The sequence below is a fragment of the Entelurus aequoreus genome, linkage group LG07, assembly GCF_033978785.1.
Source record: "Entelurus aequoreus isolate RoL-2023_Sb linkage group LG07, RoL_Eaeq_v1.1, whole genome shotgun sequence".
NCBI lineage: Eukaryota > Metazoa > Chordata > Actinopteri > Syngnathiformes > Syngnathidae > Entelurus > Entelurus aequoreus.
Genome location: NC_084737.1, coordinates 38,778,621 through 38,800,071, shown reverse-complemented (window position 1 = coordinate 38,800,071; position 21,451 = coordinate 38,778,621). Strand labels below are relative to the sequence as shown.

General features: G+C 41.0%; 1 protein-coding gene across 1 annotated transcript in view; it reads left to right on the top strand.

The window, feature by feature from the left end:
- The window catches only part of fam120c (family with sequence similarity 120 member C), a 61,030-nt gene extending 40,560 nt beyond the window's left edge, over positions 1-20,470 (top strand). Inside the window, exons 6-17 of the mRNA XM_062053546.1 lie at positions 4,084-4,157; positions 4,411-4,685; positions 6,555-6,717; positions 6,804-6,887; positions 6,982-7,153; positions 7,232-7,481; positions 7,588-7,702; positions 7,803-8,012; positions 8,188-8,425; positions 10,764-10,899; positions 14,472-14,535; positions 14,646-20,470. Coding sequence (XP_061909530.1) covers positions 4,084-4,157; positions 4,411-4,685; positions 6,555-6,717; positions 6,804-6,887; positions 6,982-7,153; positions 7,232-7,481; positions 7,588-7,702; positions 7,803-8,012; positions 8,188-8,425; positions 10,764-10,899; positions 14,472-14,535; positions 14,646-14,897 — 2,033 coding nt within the window. The 3' untranslated portion in view covers positions 14,898-20,470. The remainder of the gene's footprint in view (positions 1-4,083; positions 4,158-4,410; positions 4,686-6,554; positions 6,718-6,803; positions 6,888-6,981; positions 7,154-7,231; positions 7,482-7,587; positions 7,703-7,802; positions 8,013-8,187; positions 8,426-10,763; positions 10,900-14,471; positions 14,536-14,645) is intronic.
- The last annotated feature ends 981 nt before the right edge of the window (positions 20,471-21,451 follow it).

Here is a 21,451-nt window from a genome sequence, read left to right as displayed (position 1 = left end):
ATATATATATATATATATATATATATATATATATATGTAGTGGGTAGAGCAACCGTGCCAGAAACCTGAGGGTTGCAGGTTCGCTCCCCGCCTCTTACCATCCAAAAAATCGCTGCCGTTGTGTCCTTGGGCAGGACACTTCACCCTTTGCCCCCGGTGCCGCTCACACTGGTGAAATGAATGATGAATGAATGGTAGGTGGTGGTGGGAGGGGCCGTAGGCGCAAACTGGCAGCCTCGCTTCCGTCAGTCTACCCCAGGGCAGCTGTGGCTACAAATGTAGCTTACCACCACCAGGTGTGAATGAATGATGGGTTCCCACTTCTCTGTGAGCGCTTTGAGTATCTAACAATAGAAAAAGCGCGATATAAATCTAATCCATTATTATTATTATTATTATTATTATATATGTGTGTGTATATTAGGGGTGTAACGGGTGTACTTTGTTGGCAGTAAATATGTGAAATGGCTCTAACATGTTATTAACTTTGGTCTTAAAGTCTGAAAACATATCTGCTTCAATCTCATTCATTAAAAACATCCACAAGCAACATCATTAATCATAAATTAGTTAGTGATGTAAGAATGGAATGTCAGCAATTAAAAATAATAAACTGCATAGTGTTTATTTAAATAGTCAAAACAGTCCAGTGCAATGGCAATATTTTCCTATATTTCTAATTAACCATGATCACCATAACTACAAGAACCAAAGCAGATATACTTTAAAGGGGTAAAATTATGATTTTTTTTTGTTCTACATTTAAAACACTTCCTCGTGGTATACATAACTTGTAAAGGTGTTTTTTTGTCAAAATGTATAATCGATCGCCCCATAACATAACATTAAACATAGATTATGTTTTACAGACCATTTTCAAACCACTTTCTGACCATCTCTCAGGATGTGCTGTTTTGTGGGAGGTCTTATTTATTATTTAGGTTTATTGTCCAGGTTATATTGTATTTAACGGACGGGACGGCGTGGCGAAGTTGGGAGAGTGGCCTTGCCAGCAATCTGAGGGTTACTGGTTCAATCCCCACCTTCTACCATCCGAGTCACGTCTGTTGTGTCCTTGAGCAAGACATTTCACCCTTGCTCCTGATGGGCCTGGTTAGCGCCGTACATGGCAGCTCCCGCCATCAGTGTGTGAATGTGTGTGTGTGAATGGGTGAATGTGGAAATAGTGTCAAAGCGCTTTGAGTTCCTTAAAAAGGTAGAAAAGCGCTATACAAGTACAACCCATATTTTATTGCCTCCACTTCAACTGAGTCTTTTCCCCGTCAGCCATGTTGTAGTTTTCAGCTCTTCTACATGGAGTCTACGGACAGATATAAGTTAAAAATACATGCTCAATTAGTTGCTGTCTGAAAGGGCTTTTAATTGATAATAATCAATATCGATTCACAAGGCATAATATTGGTTATTGCCCCACCCTAGTAGTCTTGTGTTTTGAGCTGCTGCAGCATCGGCTTTGTCACTATGTGAAATGCTAACGTTAGCTGCCAACAATAAGCCGTCCGGGGCAAAACAAAATAAATTAAGGACTTACTAACATTATATTGTCCCCCGATTCTCCACGGACTATGACGATTCAAACAGAAAGAGAAGCCATTTCAACTTGTGTTGGCAAAGATTTACGGCCGCACTCGCTGGCTTTAGCTCGTGCTCAAAATTAACCACACTACGTCATGATCTTGTAACTTAAAGTTTGCCTGAAACTGTTATTTCTATGTAATATATTTGTAACATAATCTTGTAAAGAAAGGATGGCAGCTGTACTTGCAAGGTACTTTTATAAACATATTCATCTCCCACACGGACCAGTGTCAAGTACGCTAGAAGAAGAATGTTCACACTTACGGCTTTTATAATAATATTGCTTTGCGTTACATTCTGCCTGACTGCACTAACAAAAGACTTACAGAAGTATAGCTTATGTATTTATTGGTATTATTTTGCACTTGATGAAACAATACCTTTAAACCGCTAAGTTTATGATTTATTTCTAATACGTCTAAAGCACTTCCTTGTGGTCTACAGAACATGTAATGGTGGTGCTTTGGTCAACATTTTGCATAGATTTTGTTTTACAGACCATCTTCAAGACACTTTCTGACTGTCTTTCCAGAATGGTCCATTTGTGGTCTTTGTAACGTTTATTTTATTTAATCTTCCTCCAGCTGTACTTCGACTGCGTTTCCACCCCGTCAGCCATGTTGTAGTTTTTAGTACTTCAGTATCAAGTCTACTGACAGATATAAGTTAGAACTGTATGCTACTTAGTATTAGAAAATGGCAACATTGGAGGATTTTAGCATGCATGTGCATGTACGAGCCAGTCTGCCCCACATCAAGAGGCTAGAGAAAAACCAAGGAACTTATTGACTACAACTTTGGACTACAACTGGATAAAATGGCAGACTCACGCAAAGCTCTTTAGGTAAACCTCTACCAAATATGGAGATATCCACTGACCTAACTAAGGCAAAATACTTCACTAAAGTCTTGAATTCCAAACGGCTCGTTTAATGTAAGTTTGCAAGAAACCAAGATTATTTAATTAATATCTCCGCCATGCCTTGATTTATGGATATACTAAATACACAAAAACAGCTACCAACAGGTAAGAATAGTTGGTTTTGCATAATAGGACCATTTAATGTAATTACTGTAGTAGTGTTGGAATGTTGCAATACAATTACACTTTCACTCTGAATTTTTTGTGATCTCAAAATTAAACTTTCAAGACTTTGGAGGATGTTTAAACTGTACAGAGTTTTATGGTGAAGAGAAAAAGAAAGTACATTTGCATTTTGTACCAGATTGGGACATTTTTAATATTTACATGTAAATCGAATCGTGATTAATCGATTTAGAACCTAATGAATCGAAATTTAATCAACTTGGGAAATTGGCCATGATACCCTGCCCTAATGTTAATACATGACTTTAGAGATGGCTAATAATGTAATGGTATCAAAATCTCACGGGTTGATATTATCATGGTATTAAGACCACGGTACGATATTATTGCGGTATATGTCCAAATAAAAATACTTAAAAATACCATAGTTTGTAAAATGAAGTGGTGGGAATGTTTGGGAGAAACACACTTGCTGTAATTGAACACAAAACATGTATGTTTTTAAATACAAAGAATAGTTCAGGGACTTACACTGTTTAAAGCAAATATTTAAAAAAAAGTCACAGTTGAGTGTGTTTAAAGTGACATTGTGAACATCCAGAGTAAAACAATAATGTTCACTTAAGTGTCTTTCAACTTTTAGTTTCTGACAACCAGTATCCTCCACAGTGGATATCAGTCTGGAATATGCTGTTTCTAAGAAAAGTTTATTAGGTGGTGACTTGTGGGAAAATGGATTAATTGAGGTTTAATGGTTGGATTGAAGCTTAATCAAGTTTACTCGTATTTCTCGCAATGTACCGGTACAGTTTTTTGGGTGATTTCCGTCCGTGCCCTGTGTTGCCTTGGAAACGCTTGAGACGAAAGTGGTGCACTTTGCTTTGCAGACACATACTTTCTTACCTTTGCCAAAGAGCTTATGTTTTTGTCAGGGTTTGTTTGTCTGTCTGTGAGCAACATAACTCAAAAAGTTATTGACAAATTTTTATGTAATGTCCAAAAACAACAATTCTTCTCATCTACTATGAACACTTAAGTTGCTTCTTACGCCGTTTCATGCCCCCTACTTACTAGTCCCAAGCTGCACAGCGGATTCTGGGAGATATAGTTTATTTTCAGACCCGGCCAACGGTAAAGCTCCAGAAAAAAACTACACCAAGTTTTTGTTTGATACCGTCAGGCTTCGCAGCATTTTTGTTAATACTTTGAGACAAAATATCGTAGTATCTACAAAACCGTTAGATCCTTAATGGCTACTGACGGCTGCTTCTACATTAAGATATGAATGAAGTTTGACTTGATCTCTCAGGCTCCAAAGCTTCCACAATAGGTGCTATGTTATTTTCTTATTTTTTTTAAAATATGTTAAAAGCTCCAGATGCGACATATTACTTAAAATAATAAATAAAATAATGTGTTTTGGATTTTATACTTAGTACCTGGGTTTGGACCCACTCCATTTGGGGGACCACCTGGCCACATGGGACCGATGCACCTTGGAAAAAATCAGGTAGATACCTTTGCTTCGTCACCTTAACCCGTTTGCTGTGTAACGTGTGTGATTGTTCTCAGCTCTAGAGAGATCCATGTAAAGCAGAGGTGGTTTGTGTTCTCTGATATAATCAGTGTCATATGCTCATCACAAAGGGAGGAGGCTGTAATTCTTTCCATCTTAAACCCTCTCATGAAATGTCGTTAGAAGGAAGAAGTGATTTGACATCATTAGCGTTTAACATCTTCTCTTCTCTCTCTTTCCCCATCAGTTCCTTCCTCCCCAAATGCCTGGCTTAAAACCACCTTTTCTAAATGCTCCATTTGGACATGGCCCAGCGCCACTATTCCCGGACCCACCGCCACCATCCCAAGACTGCAATGATTCACCGACAGGAAAGATGGGCTTCTCTGACTGGTCGGCGCCATATGATTCCACTCAGGGCGGCGGTCGTTTGCCTAATCACCACACAAGCACTCAGCCTGGTCCTTCTCCGTCGCCTTCCTCTTCATCAGATGGAGATGAACCTAATGACAGTAATGCAAAGTAAGACACAGGCCGAGTGTTGTGGACAAATCTCATCACATAACACTGTGGCTATTTTCATAACATATTTTTACTGAACACAGGGAGCGCTATGGTTTGACACAGGGTTGGCGGCTGATTTTCAGCCACAGTAATGCTAATAAAAAGAGAAACTGTAGAAAAAGAGAGTGCCCTTAACAAAGTTCCTTTCCCTTCATAGTTTAAGTGTAGTAAGTGAAATTTAGCACTTTGCGAAAGGTAGTTAGTGAAATTTAGCACTTTGCGAAAACCTTAAACATTTTGGCTTGGAATTAAGAAAGAATGTACTGCTGGGTTGCACACAGGGGTGGAACGGTTCACAAAATCCATGGTTTGGATCTGATTGTGTCACTTCATGTCAACTGTAAAGGACGCACCCAAAACAAATGCTTTGCTCTTGCTACCCGAGTTTTTAGTAATTTTAGAGCTTTCCTGACCACTCAATGTGATCACAGCTACAGGATAGCTTGCTGACATCTCCGACCTAAATACTGTATTGTCCGGCGTGAGGTACATGTTTGTTGAAATTAGCAATATGAAAGTACTGTTAGTTGTTGAGGCTAACCAGCCACAACGCTAGTTCAAAGTGGTTTCCTAGCAGCCTGAAGCTCACTGAGATCAAGGGAGTTTTTGGATAGATTTAAAGCTTCCCTGACCACACATGATCACAACGACAGGCTGACACCTCTAACTCAAGCTCTGTCCGGTGTCAGGTGCGGATTTGTTGAAAGCTCCTAAAGCTAAACTTCTTCAACTAACTTTCAAATGGCTGCTTTGCAACAATGCAACAGTGCAATCTAAGGAACACATCTCCTAGCCTTGGAAATGTGGGCTCACTGATCGAGTCTCTGGAAACAGAACAAGATAAGGATGATGTTGGAACAAATATATGTCCTACAATCAACTATAGAAAACCTGCAATGCAATATAGAAAGTCTAAAATTGCAGAATTGCATTCTAAAGAGTGATTTGTGACATAAGGAATGAAATGAAGTTTCTCGAAGAGGAAAACTGCACACTGCGCCATGATACGAAGGTCCTGCAAAAAGACATTTCTCTAAAAAATACCATAGATGAGATGGACCAGACTACATAAATGAATGATGTGACCTCGTCCGGACTGCACATTATGCCTAGACCCAATGCCAGAGCAGTTGACAACAGAGGTCAAACAGATGAAACGGATGTGGGGCGGCGTGGCGAAGTTGGTAGAGTGGCCGTGCCAGCAATCGGAGGGTTACTGGGGTTCAATCCCCACCCTCTACCATCCTAGTCACGTTCGTTGTGTCCTTGGGCAAGACACTTCACCCTTGCTCCTGATGGCTGCTGGTTAGCGCCTTGCATGGCAGCTCCCGCCATCAGTGTGTGAATGTGTGTGTGAATGGGTGAATGTGGAAATACTGTCAAAGCGCTTTGAGTACCTTGAAGGTAGAAAAGCGCTATACAAGTATAACCCATTTATCATTTATTTATTTTTGTTGCCTCTCCAGAGCAACAAGTGGCTAACTTTCTGCAATTAAAGGAAGCTGATATCGATATTAACACTATTGACACATGCGTTCCACTGTATGGAAGGAACAACAATACAACACCAGTTATCTTAGCAAAGTTCATGTACGGTAAAGTTATATACCGGTAGCTTTAAATCAAGGGTTTAAGCTTCCAAGGAGACGGTTGCAAGTGCAGGGCTAGTCATCTACAGAGGATCCCTTCCAGATTTAGCGGTTTTGGCTTTCCACATAGGTTATCGGTTGTCTTAATAGGTTAGAAAAAATGTTTTGTTTGTGCAGTATTTTATGATGACTGTAATGTGAAACATGCACATGGCTTTCCCTTCCCCCATTTACACAGCCATTTGACGGACAAGCCCTCACGCTGGGAGGATCCTGCTATAAGGGCGTGCCCGGTCTCTGGAGATGCTTCACAAGGCAATGGGAGCGGGTCAAACATTCCGTCATTACTGTCTATGGCGACGAGAAGTCACATGGACATAACCACGCCCCCTCTGCCTCAGGTTTGTCATCGTGGTAAAAAAAAGAAAAGTATACAATTATATAGTTTTATGTAGCTATTGCTGATAGGAAATCAAAACTGTTTTAGGTTAGTGCTGAGGTTCTTCGTGTAGCGGAACATAGACACAGAAGAGGGCTGATGTACCCACAGATTTACCACATTTTGACCAAGGTAAAGTTACATTTAGCTATATAACTAATGATTAGTGTTTGGCTACATTTATTCCTTTTTAATGTATATCTTCTGTTCCTATCCGTACCAACAGGGAGAGATGAAAATGCCAGTTTGTATAGAGGATGAGTGTAACTCTGAGCTACCTCCTGCCTCGCTGCTGTTTCGTGCTGCCAGACAATATGCCTATGGCGTCCTCTTCAGTCTGGCTGAAATACACCGCCGCCTGGAAAGACTTGCCCTCCGTAAGAGAGCGCCCTTGGAAGGTAGGAGCTGGCACACTATAAATTAGATGCAAAGACCGACTCCTTACTCGGAGATGTAACTGCTTTCCCCATTCTCAGTTCCTCCAGTGATTGTCAAAGAGTGGAGCAGTGGTAAATCCAAGTCCGCTCTGACTCCTGAACTGGTTCCGGCTCTGTGTTTCCGGGAGTGGACGTGTCCAAACTTGCGCCGCCTGTGGTTGGGTCGTGCCAGTGAGGACCGATCCAGGAGAACCAGGGCTTTCCTGGCCTGTCTACGCTCTGACTGCCCAGCCCTCCTTAACCCAGCACAGGTCCCACAGCATCTGCTGCTCATGTGCTGCGTGCTCAGGTACGACACTCAAGATTAAGTTGTTTGGAGCTTCTGCTTAGTAAAACTACGACATATAAAAGCTGTAGGTGATTCTTTCTGCTTTAAAAAGTTCATTGTTTTTCAGGTATATGATGCAGTGGCCTGGAGGGAGGATCCTCCAGAGACATGAGCTGGATGCCTTCTTGGCCCAGGCTGTTTCAAATCAGCTTTATGAACCAGACCAGCTACAGGAACTCAAGGTAAAATGCCAGTCTCTCGGCGACTTGCTGCGATTTGAAACTTGATGCATTTTCTCCTGTTATCTACATTTTGACTGAGGTTCATTTGTGTGGCTGTTAGGTGGAGAAGGTTGATGCCCGTGGCGTGCAGCTGGCTGCTCTTTTTATGGCTGGTGTTGACACAGCGCTGTTCATCAACGATGTATGCGGCCAGCCGTTGCCATGGGAACACTGCTGTCCCTGGGGCTTCTTTGATGGCAAACTGTTCCAGAGCAAACTGGCTCGTGCCGCCCGTGATCGTGCTGCCCTGCTCGATATGTGTGAAGGCCAGGTATGAACCCACTCCATTCCTGACCATAACAATTCAATAGCCACAGGGATTTAGGATTTTGACAGCAAAGTGAAATCAGGATTAGATTACTAATTTGATGAAGTCCTGAGCTGTTGATAGGCATACTGTACATAGTGCTAAAAGTTGCAATGTCAATTCTCTTTCTCCTTGACAGGAGGAGCTAGTCTCCAAGGTGGAGAAGATGCGTCAGGCGATACTCGAGGGGATTAATCTGTCTCGTCCTCCTCCACCACCGCCCCCTCTTCCACCCCCTGCCTTCATGCCACCTGCTATGGTGCCCCCTTTCTACCCAATGCCCCCTCTCTACCCACCTCGACCCATGGGTGGCATGCCTCCTCATCACCCACATCATCCACACCACCCTGCCCAACACAGACCCAGAGCCTTCCCAGGTACACAGATGAATTCTTAACTTTCTTCCTCTTACAAAAACATGGATGTTTATGGATCTGGACTTGCCATCGTGCATGCAGCTCCTGAGCTGCCGCGGTATAGCTTGTTGCTAAACTTACAACCCGTTTTTATCTCCGCCTTCGGTGGTTTCTCACTTCCAAAAATACTAAATTAAATTGTATTCGATATACATGTAAATATTGAAAATGTTTCTAATCTGTTACAAAATACAAATGTACTAGGGCTGGACAATTATGGCAAAAATAATAATCACGATTATTTTTTATTGATATTGTAATCACGATTAATTACGCGATTATTTATTAGTTTGAAAACATGAGTATCTTTTGTACTCCCCAAAATTCAACTTTAAATATAGTTTTAAAAAAACTTGTATATAAATCAGTTACGAATAAACCACAACAAGTGAGATAATATTAATAGCAATAACAATACATTTAAATAACAATAATAATATAAAAAACTATAAATTTCAGTTTTTTCATTTTAATTGTTTTCAATTCAGTTGTTTACGTTTTACACTTATTTTACCTCCATAAAGTGCATACTTTTTGTGTAAAATAAAATGAATGTAATTAAATGCAAACATCCTCACATTAGACAATTTTGATCATTGTTTTAAGTCAAAGCACAATAATTTTGTAAATGTATCAATAAGTGCTTCAAGTACATTATGCTTGTGCCAAGTACTTTTTGAAACCTTCATTTTGTTAGTGCAGTCAGACTGGATGTGGCGCGCTGTGCTATTTTTGTGATTGGTGGAAAGTGTGCTGCACTGTTATTCTCAGCTTGACGAGTAAAGAGACGACTCACTTGAGGCTGTTAAAAAAAAAAAAAAAAAGCAGAGAGTGCCTTTCAAGTTGCGACTGTTGTTTGTACATTAAAGGCCTACTGAAATGAAATGTTCTTATTTAAAAGGGGATAGAAGGTCCATTCTATGTGTCATACTTGATCATTTCGTGATATTGCCATATTTTTGCTGAAAGGATTTAGTAGAGAACATCAACGATAAAGTTCGCAACTTTTGGTCGCTGATAAAAAAGCCTTGCCTGTACCGGAAGTAGCGTGGCGTCACAGGTTGAAGAGCTCCTCACATCTGCACATTGTTTACACCAGCAGCGAGAGCGATTCGGACCGAGAAAGCGATGATTACCCCATTAATTTGAGCAAGGATGAAAGATTCGTGGATGAGGAAAGTGACAGTGAAGGATTAGAGTGCAGTGCAGGACGACAGGGTGTATCTTTTTTCGCTCTGACCGTAACTTAGGTACAAGGGCTCATTGGATTCCACACTTTCTCCTTTTTCTATTGTGGATCACGGATTTGTATTTTAAACCACCCCGGATACTATATCCTCTTGAAAATGAGAGTCGAGAACGCGAAATGGACATTCACAGTGACTTTTATCTCCACGACAATACATAGGTGAAGCACTTTAGCTTCGGAGCTAACGTGATAGCATCATGCTTAACTGCGGATAGAAACAGAAGAAACATGCCCCTGACTGGAAGGATAGACCGAAGCTCAACAATACTACTATTACTTCTACTATCAGGAGACACCGAACCAAACCCTGGACCTGTAACCACACGCTTAATGATGTCCAGCCTGGCGAAGCCTAGCAATGCTGTTGCTAACGACGCCATTGAAGTTAACTTAGCTACGGGACCTCGACAGAGCTATGCTAAAAACATTAGCTCTCCACCTACGGCAGCCCTCATCTGCTCATCACGACCCGTGCTCACCTGCGTTCCAGCGATCGACGGAGCAACGAAGGACTTCACCCGATCATCGATGCGGTCGGCGGCTAGCGTCGGATAGCGCGTCTGCTATCCAAGTCAAAGTCCTCCTGGTTGTGTTGCTGCAGCCAGCTGCTAATACACCGATCCCACCTACAGCTTTCTTCTTTGCAGTCTTCATTGTTCATTAAACAAATTGCAAAAGATTCACCAACACAGATGTCCAGAATACTGTGGAATTTTGCGATGAAAACAGAGCTTTTGTATAGGATACAATGGTGTCCGAATACTTCCGTTTCAACCATTGACGTCACGCGCATACGTCATACATAGACGTTTTCAACCGGAAGTTTTGCGGGAAATTTAAAATTGCACTTTATAAGTTAACCCGGCCGTATTGGCATGTGTTGCAATGTTAAGATTTCATCATTGATATGTAAACTATCAGACTGCGTGGTCGGTAGTAGTGGGTTTCAGTAGGCCTTTAATCGATATTGCTCATAATAAAAGATATTGATTAGATCACTTTTCTGCCCTGCCCTAGTATAGTATGTCTCAAAGATGAACTGCTTTTCAGGCATCCAGTCTATACCTCCTCAAGGAGGAAAACTGGAGATTGCTGGCATGGTTGTTGGCCAGTGGGCTGGGAACAAACCAATACGTGGCAGAGGGGGGTTCAACATGCAAGTGGTTTCCGTGGGAGCAGGAAAAGGGTGAGTAATAATTGTGTTAGCTGAACACTAAATAACACGTGCACAATTTTGGTAAACTATCATGTATTCAAAACACAATCAGAATGTACAGATTTGCTCTCCCTTTTGGGAAAGCTAGTGAATTACAATTTCAACAACCCTTTGGCAACATGTTTTTTTCAAATGTTTTCCATGAGATAAAATGTTTATTTCATCTTGACATTGTAACTCGAGAACTAATCTACAGTCCATCTGGAAAATATTCACAGTGCTACACTTTTTTCACAGTTTATTTTACAGCTTTACTCTAAAATGGAATACATTATTTTTTGTCATCAACATTCTATGCACAATACCCCATAATGGCAATGTGACAGTTTTTTTAGACATTTTTGAAAACTTTTCAAGAATAAAAAACTAAGCAATCACATGTACATACTGTAAGTATTTACAGCCTTTGCCTGAAGCTCAAAAGTAAGCTCAGATGCATCCTGTTTCAACTGATGATCCTTCTGTTATAACTACATCTTAATTGGAGTCCACCTGTGGTAACTGCAGTTGTTTGGACATGATTTGGAAAGGCACATACCTGTCTATAAATAAGGTTCTACACTTGACACTGCATGGCAGATCACAAACCAAGCATGAAGTTGAGGGAATTGTCTGTGGACCTCTGAGACAGGATTATTTTCAGACACAAATCTGACGAAGGGTACAGAAAAATATCTGCTGCTTTGTGAAGGTCCCAATGAGCACAGTGGCCTCAATCATCAGTAAATGGAAGACGTTTGGAACCACCAGGACTCTTCTTAGAGCTAGCCAGTCGTCAAAACTGAGCGATCGGGGGAGAAGGGCCCTATTCAGGGAGATGACCAAGAACCCAATGGACACTCTGTCAGCGCTACAGTATTCCTCTGTGGCGAGAGAAGAAACTCCAAAAGGACAACCATATCCACAGCAATCCAGTAATCAGGCCTGTATGGTAGAGCGGCCAGACGGAAGCGATCCGTAGTAAAAACAAATTGAAGCCTACCTCGACCATAAGAACCAAAATTATCTGGTCAGATGAGACAAAAATGTACCTATTTTGCGTGAATGCCAGATGTCATGTTTGGAGGAAACCAGGCACTACTCATTACCAGGCCAAATCCATCCCTCCAGTTTTTCAGTGGCAGAAACTGGCAGACTCGTCAGGATGGAGGGAAAGATGAATGCAGCAACGTACAGAGAAATTCTGGATGAAAACCTGCTTGAACTCAGACTGGTGCAACCGTTCATCTTTCAGCAAGACAATGACCCTAAGCCAGGGGTGTCAAACATACGGCCCGCGGGCCGGATCAGGCCCGTGAACAGATTTTATCCGGCCCGCCTGATTAGTTTGCGAAGTATAAAAATGAGCCGAAATTTTTGAATGAAAGAAACTGCTGTTCTAAATGTATGCACTAGATGTCGCAATAGCAATTCTTTGTATATTTGTAGATTATGCTACATACGTTAAAAAAAATAAACCCGTGCACCAGTTAAGGAAAATTAGCAAGCTACCTTAATAACATCCTGTAATTTGATTTTAATATTATTTTTTTATCTTTATAGATTGAAAATTAACACCAATGAGTTGACAGATGAATATTATCACATAATTTATTCAGAAATAATAAATAACGACAATCAAAGATAGAATACTATTAACCGCAACATATAAGTGTAAAAAAAAACAAAAAAAAACATGATTTCTACATTTTCAGAATGTGCTTGTTCTATTATTAAACAAAGAAAACAATCTGAAGTTGTCTTTATTTTAAGTTATCGTGCCGTGATTTTACCAGTCCGGCCCACTTGGGAGTAGATTTATCTCAATGTGGCCCCCGATCTAAAATGAGTTTGACACCCCTGCCCTAAGCACTCAGCCAAGTAATCAAAGGAGTGTCTTCAGGACAACTCTGTGAATGCCCCTGAGTGGCGCAGCCAGAGCCCAGACTTCAATTCTATTAAACACTGACGCTTACCATCCAATCTGATGGAGCATTAGAGGTGCTGCAAAGAGGAATGGTTGAAACTGCCCAGAGATAGGTGAAGTTTGTGGCATCATATTCAAAATAAATTGAGGCTGTAATTTCTGCCAAAGGTGCATCAACAAAGTATTGAGCAAAGGCTTTGAATACCTATGTACATGTGATTTCTTAGTTGTTGTTTTTTTAATACATTTTCAAAAATCTCAAACATTTTTACATTGTCATGTAGAATTTTGAGGACAAAAATGTATTTATTCAATTTTAGCTCTAACATAACAAAATGGAAAAAGTGAAGGGCTTTGAATACTTTTCAGATGTACTGTAACTAACCCCAATTATAACTATCCATCCCATCCATCCATTTTCTACCGCTTGTCCCGTTCGGGTCGCGTGGGTTGCTGGAGCCTATCTCAGCTGCATTACTAATAATCACAAAATGGTGTGCTCCAAATACAATTATAATCTCTGCAGTGGTGGATAGTATGGATGTGAATCTTACGACAAGTCACTGTTCAATTTGATTCTGATTTTTGGGGTGACAAAACGATTCAGAATCTATTCTCGATTCAAACCAATTCTCACATGTTGTTATTTGCTTATTTATAATAAAATCTTTTTATAATAAAAATAGGTTACAAGTTACAAAACCTCCTCTTGGCCGCTGACTAATGAGAATACACTACCGTTCAAAAGTTTGGGGTCACCCAAACAATTTTGTGGAATAGCCTTCATTTCTAAGAACAAGAATAGACTGTCGATTTTCAGATGAAAGTTCTCTTTTTCTGGCCATTTTGAGCGTTTAATTGACCCCACAAATGTGATGCTCCAGAAACTCAATCTGCTCAAAGGAAGGTCAGTTGTGTAGCTTCTGTAACGAGCTACACTGTTTTCAGATGTGTGAACATGATTGCACAAGGGTTTTCTAATCATCAATTAGCCTTCTGAGCCAATGAGCAAACACATTGTACCATTAGAACACTGGAGTGATAGTTGCTGGAAATGGGCCTCTATACACCTATGTAGATATTCCACCAAAAACCAGACATTTGCAGCTAGAATAGTCATTTACCACATTAGCAATGTATAGAGTGTATTTATTTAAAGTTAAGACTAGTTTAAAGTTATCTTCATTGAAAAGTACAGTGCTTTTCCTTCAAAAATAAGGACATTTCAATGTGACCCCAAACTTTTGAACGGTAGTGTACTTAAGACAAGTAAGTACAGAGATGGCTTAAAAAGCATATTTTTTAAAATACATTCTTGAAGAAAATTTGGAATCGATTCAGAATCGTAATAAGAATTGCGATTCGGAGGTGAATTAATTTTTTTCAGCACCCGTAGTCGATGGACAGAAAAATGATGAACACAAAAGTATGCATATTGAAGCCAAACAACTGATCTATGTACCTGTTCTTAGTAACAACAAAAATTGTTCCACACACTTGCCGTAGTCTGGCACTGCACCTCCAGTCATTTGAAACATGGTAGAACGTAGTAATTTATTGGGGGGAAACTCCAGCTTTTTTCCCCATCATTGATTTTTTTACTATGACAACTTTTTTTTCTGTTTGCCCACCACAGGAGGGGTAAAGATATTCCCGGAAAGCTACGAGGAGGGAAGAAGGCAACTGCCAGCAGAACACAGGTATGACCATGTCAACAGCCAAATTTGAACGGAAACATTTTCTGAATTCATAGAATCACCAAAGAACAAGCTTGAAATCGTCATTCCTTCCAACTCTTTCGTTCCCCCAGACATCGTCACCCCCTCCATCCAACAGTTCCCCAAAGCCCCCAGAAGAGGTGGGCTCCACGCCAGAGGTTGCGACTCAGCAGCTGAATGGCAGCTCAGCAGCCATTGGGCAGCCCTTGGAGCTGGTCCCCCTGACCCAGCCAATCCAGTGTGCCTTAGCCAGCAGAGACAACCAATCAGAGGGGGTTGAAGTGGAGGCCCCCTGTTGCCTTGACGACTGCCCTTCAGATGGAGCGCTACAGAAAGAGGAGTGACGGGATGCTCGGAGAGAGAGTTATGTGTTCGACTGCCTTTCCCTGTCTTTGTAGCCCTGCCTCCTAACTGTGCATGTTATCCCACGGAGCAGGAAGCCATTAGAGCATCCGTCTCCTTTTCTTTTCTGCTCCATGTGATGCATCCAAACAGTTGGTTGTCAAAGCAGTTAAACCCTGTTTTTAGTTTTCTCATGTGCTTTTATGTTTTTATAAAGAGAAGTTTTCTCTGTAAGTCTAAGCGCCCTACCCCTAAAAAAATAGCCTTTCTCCCGCACACAAAGTAACGTAAGCTTCAAGTTCCACTCTCGTCACCAACCACCACTTAAACAAGCCCCCTCAAGTATGGTCACCTGTACAGTTTGAGTTTCGTATTTTGTTTTAATAGTCCCATTGTATGAAACTGCGCACACGTTTGCGGTTCCCCGTGACAGATTGTATGTGGTTTCCATGGGTACAACATCTAGGCCTTGTCACTATGGTCTGTGTGTCGATGCGATTTGTGATTGTCATGTCATCTAAGCGTTGACTGACAAGAGCTCCAAGGAACATTCAGAGACTTAACTTTGAACATGTTGAAAGATTTAACGTGAATATTGTCTGCACAATGGCCCCCAACTGTGCAAAATAGCAGCATTGCTTTAAAAAAAAAAAATATATATATAAGAATTCTATATCCCCTTTATAGTTTGATTGGTTATCAATCACTGGAGCATTTCTGCACCACCATGATATTAGGATGCTATATTACTTTGCATAGCCCAGAGTTTAGCTATGCTCACAGACCCCAGGAATTTGTGCACCTTAATCCCTAAAGTATGCAAAGTTATACCCTGATCCTAAAAAAGTGCATTATTATATTATATTCCTAGCCTCCCGGCCCTTTCTCCAAAAGTTTTGATTGTACTATCCCAACAGAAGCACTTGATGTTGTATTTAAATATAAGAAAAAAATATGCCCCTCATACAAAAGAATTGACTTTAGCACGTAAGGGGTGTGCGCCTAATTAATGGAGACATGTAGAAGAACATTTAAAGATAGAAATCTATTTGAAAGACGTCAGAATGTGTACAGAGTGGTTCGAAACAAAGAGACACTTTGTTTTTAAGATGTTAAACCACACTGACAGGTCCTCTGCCAGGGGATAAAAAAGTGAAACACTCTGAGGCACCTTTCTAGAGTTATAGGCCAAAAAGAAGAGACTGCTGCCTAGCAGATAGTGCAAATAAACGGAAAAGGTCTCATGCAGACCCTGCAAAGCCACCTCATTCTCTAAGGAACTTTTTAAGGACACCTGATTACCCATGTTTCCTGGGAATTAGTTTCAGAAAAGTAACTTCCAAAGTGAATTTTAACGCAGCTGGCCGACAAGTGGCCTCTGATGTTAAAGGGGTGTGTCAGCTTAGCCTCAAAGATCCCTCCATCCTTGGGTGGCGATTAAGTAACCGTTGTCCTGGCAATTGCAACAAGCTGAAAGCTGTGTGCGTTGCCAAGCTGTAGTGTGTCACTTTAAACCAACAGAATGCTCTTCCCTGCCCCAAAGTTACTCTGACAAACAACGTGGAAACTTATGGGTCGGAACATGCGTCATGGAGAGAGGGCACCCTCACAGTGCCCCTAGTGTCCCACTCATATTTGGTGACTACGATAGTGAATTGTTTTGTTAAAGCAATTATGTTTGTATTTAACGAAATGTCCCCCCACAGACAATGGAAATCAACATATGTACTTTTTACCAGTTCTATATACAGAACAACTGCATGTTTCAAAGCAGTAGACATACCCGAGAGATGCTATCCAGGGGCATGAAAATATGCTACACAGTATAAGAAGGCAAGTCAACAAGAAAGCACCTTATTTTCACACTATGTTGATGACTTGTGCCCTTTCATGTGCCACAAAATTAACATGGAAATGCTATTTTAAAGGAAAAGACAATGACTATATGTAAGTGTTAATGTAGTCGTGTCAGACATGCCCCACTGTATGAACACAACCATTACAGAAAACGCAAATAGCCGACCCAGTGACAAGTGTAGGTAGACTTGCGCTCGTCACATGACTGGGGCACGCCGTCGTTTCTTAACACGGAATGACATGAAAAAAGAGGTTATCGATGAGAAGTAAAACAACACGAGTGCTGTATGTTTCTCATAGTTCAAAAATGACGGCGTTTGGACTTTAAAAACTCTTAAGACATCAAAGACTAGGCTAGAGAATATGGCTCCACTGGCCGAAATACCAAGTCTAGACTTTCTAGGAGTCACATACTTAACTGCTTTCAACTATTTTGACATTAGGACATGTATTTCAGTAGTACATCGTTAGAGGGTGGCTTTTCTGCGGCAAGCCAGTGTTATCTGGTATATGATGCCCTCTTATCGATCGCGACACACACACACCAAATAGCACGCTTACACACAAATACACGCACGCACACACTCAATAGATATTCAGTTGTTTGTTACCAGCAGCATTCTCTCTGCTTTCGTGCTTAAGTGATATATTTGTGCAGTTTCAGTTGCCAGTGGAGTGGTTGTCAGTTCATTGGAGATCATTTGGTAACACATTCGACTGACTCAGAATCCCTACACTCACGTTAGCATGGACATGAAAAAATACATGAGATGTTTCAGGTAGACGAAGTACCTCAGGTAGACGAAGTACCACATTGATACATGCACATAAACACACAACACATGCACATACATAGATGTTAAACCCTGAGTTACACAGTAGCTAGTATGGATAAAAACAGCAACACAATACATAATCTCCCTCTTGTCCTCGTCTGTTTTAGTTCAATAGGGATTTGAATAATGACTTTTTTTTATGCTTGTTAAACCAACCTCCCTTGCCTCTGCTTTTTTGACCCCTCGTCCCCTCCTATCTACACACTTTTTTTATTTTACATGATCTTTTATCTTTCTCGTAACACAAGCACAAACACATAGTTCCCCCTCACTTTGGTCCCCACGAAGCAACAACTCTCTTTTGGATTTGTCACCAGGCCACCACCTCCAGTGATGTTTCTTGTCACAAAAGAGAGCAATCTATGTATAGTTAAAATTAATAAATGATATGGTTACACAGGTAAAATTCAACATGAGTCGGAAGAAGAGTTAATTAATGTTGAATATTTAATAGCGGGGGGGGTACAGAACACGCAGAGCTAAATGTACATTAACCATTTGTTTGTGATTTGATCATTTGTCTTAAACAGAGTTTCTGCTGAGGAATTAATACCAACAATTTTAAGATTTTAAAGATACGACCCAAAACCAGTTTGCTGGCCTTAAGACTTAGACTTAGACTTGAACTTCCTTTTATTGTCATTCAAATTTGAACTTTACAGTACAGATAAGAACGAAATTTTGTTGCATTAGCAACTAAATTTCGTTGCTATTGCAACTGCTAGTCAGTGATTTCTTCGTGGGGACTACACACACTGTCACCTCAGATAGTTTAGAAGTAAACACACAGACACAATGATATAAACTTTTAAGTTCTCACTTTCACACCACAACCGCCTCCTTGCTTGGCCCGTAGCCCTAGGATCATTTGCATTGGCCGCCTTTCTCTTTTCTCTCTCGGCTGCCCCGCCCCTTTAATCAATCCAACTAACAGTAATGGTTATCTTAACATTAATCGATTTCTGTATGTATCTAGCCAGAGTTTTAAAAAAAATTCTGAAAAAAAAAAATTTAATTCAGTTGTGCACATTGTGTTTTTCTTACTATTTTAATGTTATTACATCTTCTAATCCTTCTACCATTGCTTCGGTTAGTACTGAAATACGCTTAGCCAACCTAGAGATTTGAACTGTAATGATTGCGATTTTCCTTACCTTTATATGGCATCTTTAGACAACTTCAGCATTAACGTACGTAAGTAAATATTGCCCGTTACCGATGAGAACCATTGTCTGCACTGTTGATTTTCATAATATCCCTGATGATAATTTTGTGGTCGACTTTACCAATCTAAGCTGAACTCTGCGCCCTTGCACAAAGCAGCGAAACATGTCACCTGAGAACCAAACAAAGTACACCTACAATCCCCTTTATCCTTTCTCCCAAATCCCCCATAGTCTATCTCCGCCTCCCAGAAATGTCTTATAGATGATTATGATTAAATATATATGTATATATATATATATATATGTATATATATATATATATATATATATATATATATATATGTGTATGTATATATATATATATATATATATATATATATATATATATATAATGTATATGTGTGTGTGTGTGTGTATAATGACATTGCAGCACGTGTGATTTTAAGACTGAGAGGTAACGGTGGCTATACACCGTGGTTGTCGTGGAGACGCAAACAGACAGGGAAGCAGGAAGGAAGTGTGAACAGCGAGGTGTAAGCGAGAAGCTAGAATCAAGAGGGGATGTATCTTGAACTCGCTCGTTCACGCTGTTTCAACAGTTCTACATTGACTGAATTTAGGCTGTGAGAACCACTGTGCACACTCATATGAGATCCAGTACACCGGAAGGAGTGTGACGCTCAACAAATACGCTGTCAAACGTGCTGGGGTTTTAGTTCCCCTCTCTTCCCCCTTTATTTTTCTAATGTTGTCACACTTTCTCAAGCTTGCCTTAACTCCCTCAACTCCAAAGTGGGCCAGTTTTCCTTGAATCACAGCTTTGAGAACGATGGGCTCATATGAACATCATGACAATTTGTTGCAGTGCATCACCCTATTTGGTGAGCATTTTTTAGTGTGTAGTCTTTATAATTTGATTAGTTCTTTGCAACCAATCATGGAGTAGATTTTACAATTGCCCATTCCTCCAAGGAGGGGTACAAACCTCTCTACTTATGTTTTACAAGGAAAACCTGTGCTCCTGACTGACTGTGTGGTTAAAAACCCACCTATGCCCACGTCAGCTAGCAGGAGTTTCTCAGAAGGGCTGACAATGTTAGATAAGTCCTGGGGTAAGAAAAGTGCTGTGCAGTGTAGGCGTTAAACAGTATTAAGGTTATGAGTTTGGAAAGGTTGACATGTCTTTTACCTGTTCCGATCTATCTGCAGGATTCTCACAGCATTTTGTCCAGATTGAATAAAGGTTCCTATCTGTCTGTCTACACTGCCACTCCCCCCTCAGCAACCCTCCAAACTCCATAATTACCCTCTCCCCTTTGCAAAGGTGCTCCAATCAATGTTTGCCCTCTCTTACCACTTTGTTCAAACATGCTTTCAGCAGTACCCAGAACCACCTAACTACCTGCACAACAAAAAGGGTTCCTATATATCCATGATATTATTGTTATAGAGATATTATCATCATCATTATCGCTGTTATAATTATGGTCGGTATAATTTGTCATCATTGTTAGCATTATGGAAGCACCAGACTGTTTGTGGAAAGATGAGCGGAGAAAAAAAAAAGTTACTTTTTTTTGTCTGGCTGTTGGTGGTCTGATCACAGAGGGAGGGGAGGAATGGTTCAGAAAGAGACAAAGATGGCAGTCATGTTTGTACTGGTTGGGAAATGACTTACAGTGCTGAAATAAAATTTATTCTTTTAGTAAAAAAAAATCAGCCCATGTATCCAGTCTGCTTTTTTTCCCCAAAAAGAAATGTCAAAAAATTATTAAAATAAGAATCCAAAACAATAGTGCTCTACATTTATTGAACTAGAACTAGTCCTATGTATTTACAACACTGTTGATGCAGGGCCACAATACAGTGATTCCAGTTCCAATTGTAGAGAGAAGAGGGCAATAACCCTGACAAAAAATTCACTTAATGAATCTTTCGATGTATTTTTCTATAATACCAAAATGTATTTTCAATAGAACATACATACCGTAATAGAGCACATTATCAATTGGGATAAAGATTGTTGTGTTATATCCATCCATTTCTACCGCTTGTCTCTTTTGGGTTCGCGGGGGGTGCTGGAGCCTATCCCAGCTGCGCATGGGCGGAAGGCGGGATACACCCTGGACAAGTCGCCACCTCATCGCAGGGCCAACACAGATAGACAACATTTACCATGAATCCTCTCTGACTCTGAGCTGCCACCTTACCGTGGTAGAGGAGTTTGCGTGTCCCAATGATCCTAGGAGCTATGTTGTCCGGGGGCTTCCATGCCCCCTGGTAGGGTATCCCAAGACAAACAGGTCCTAGGTGACGGATCAGACAAAGAGCAGCTCGAAGACTTCTATGGAAATACAAGAACCGAGACTCAGATTTCCCTCGCCCGGACGCAGGTCACTGAGGCCCCCCTCTGGAGCCAGGCCTGGAGTTGGGGCACGATGGCGAGCGCCTGGTGGCCGGGCCTGTCCCCATGGGGGCCGGCCGGGCACAGCCGAAGAGGCAACGTGGGTCCCCCCCTCCAATGGGCTCACCACCCATAGCAGGGGCCATAGAGGTCGGGTGCAATGTGAGCTGGGCGGCAGCCGAAGGCAGGGCACTTGGCGGTCCGATCCTCGGCTACAGAAGCTAGCCCTTGTGACGTGGAACGTCACCTCGCTCCTGTCAGAGAGAGTTTCAATTTCCACCTCCGGAAGAACT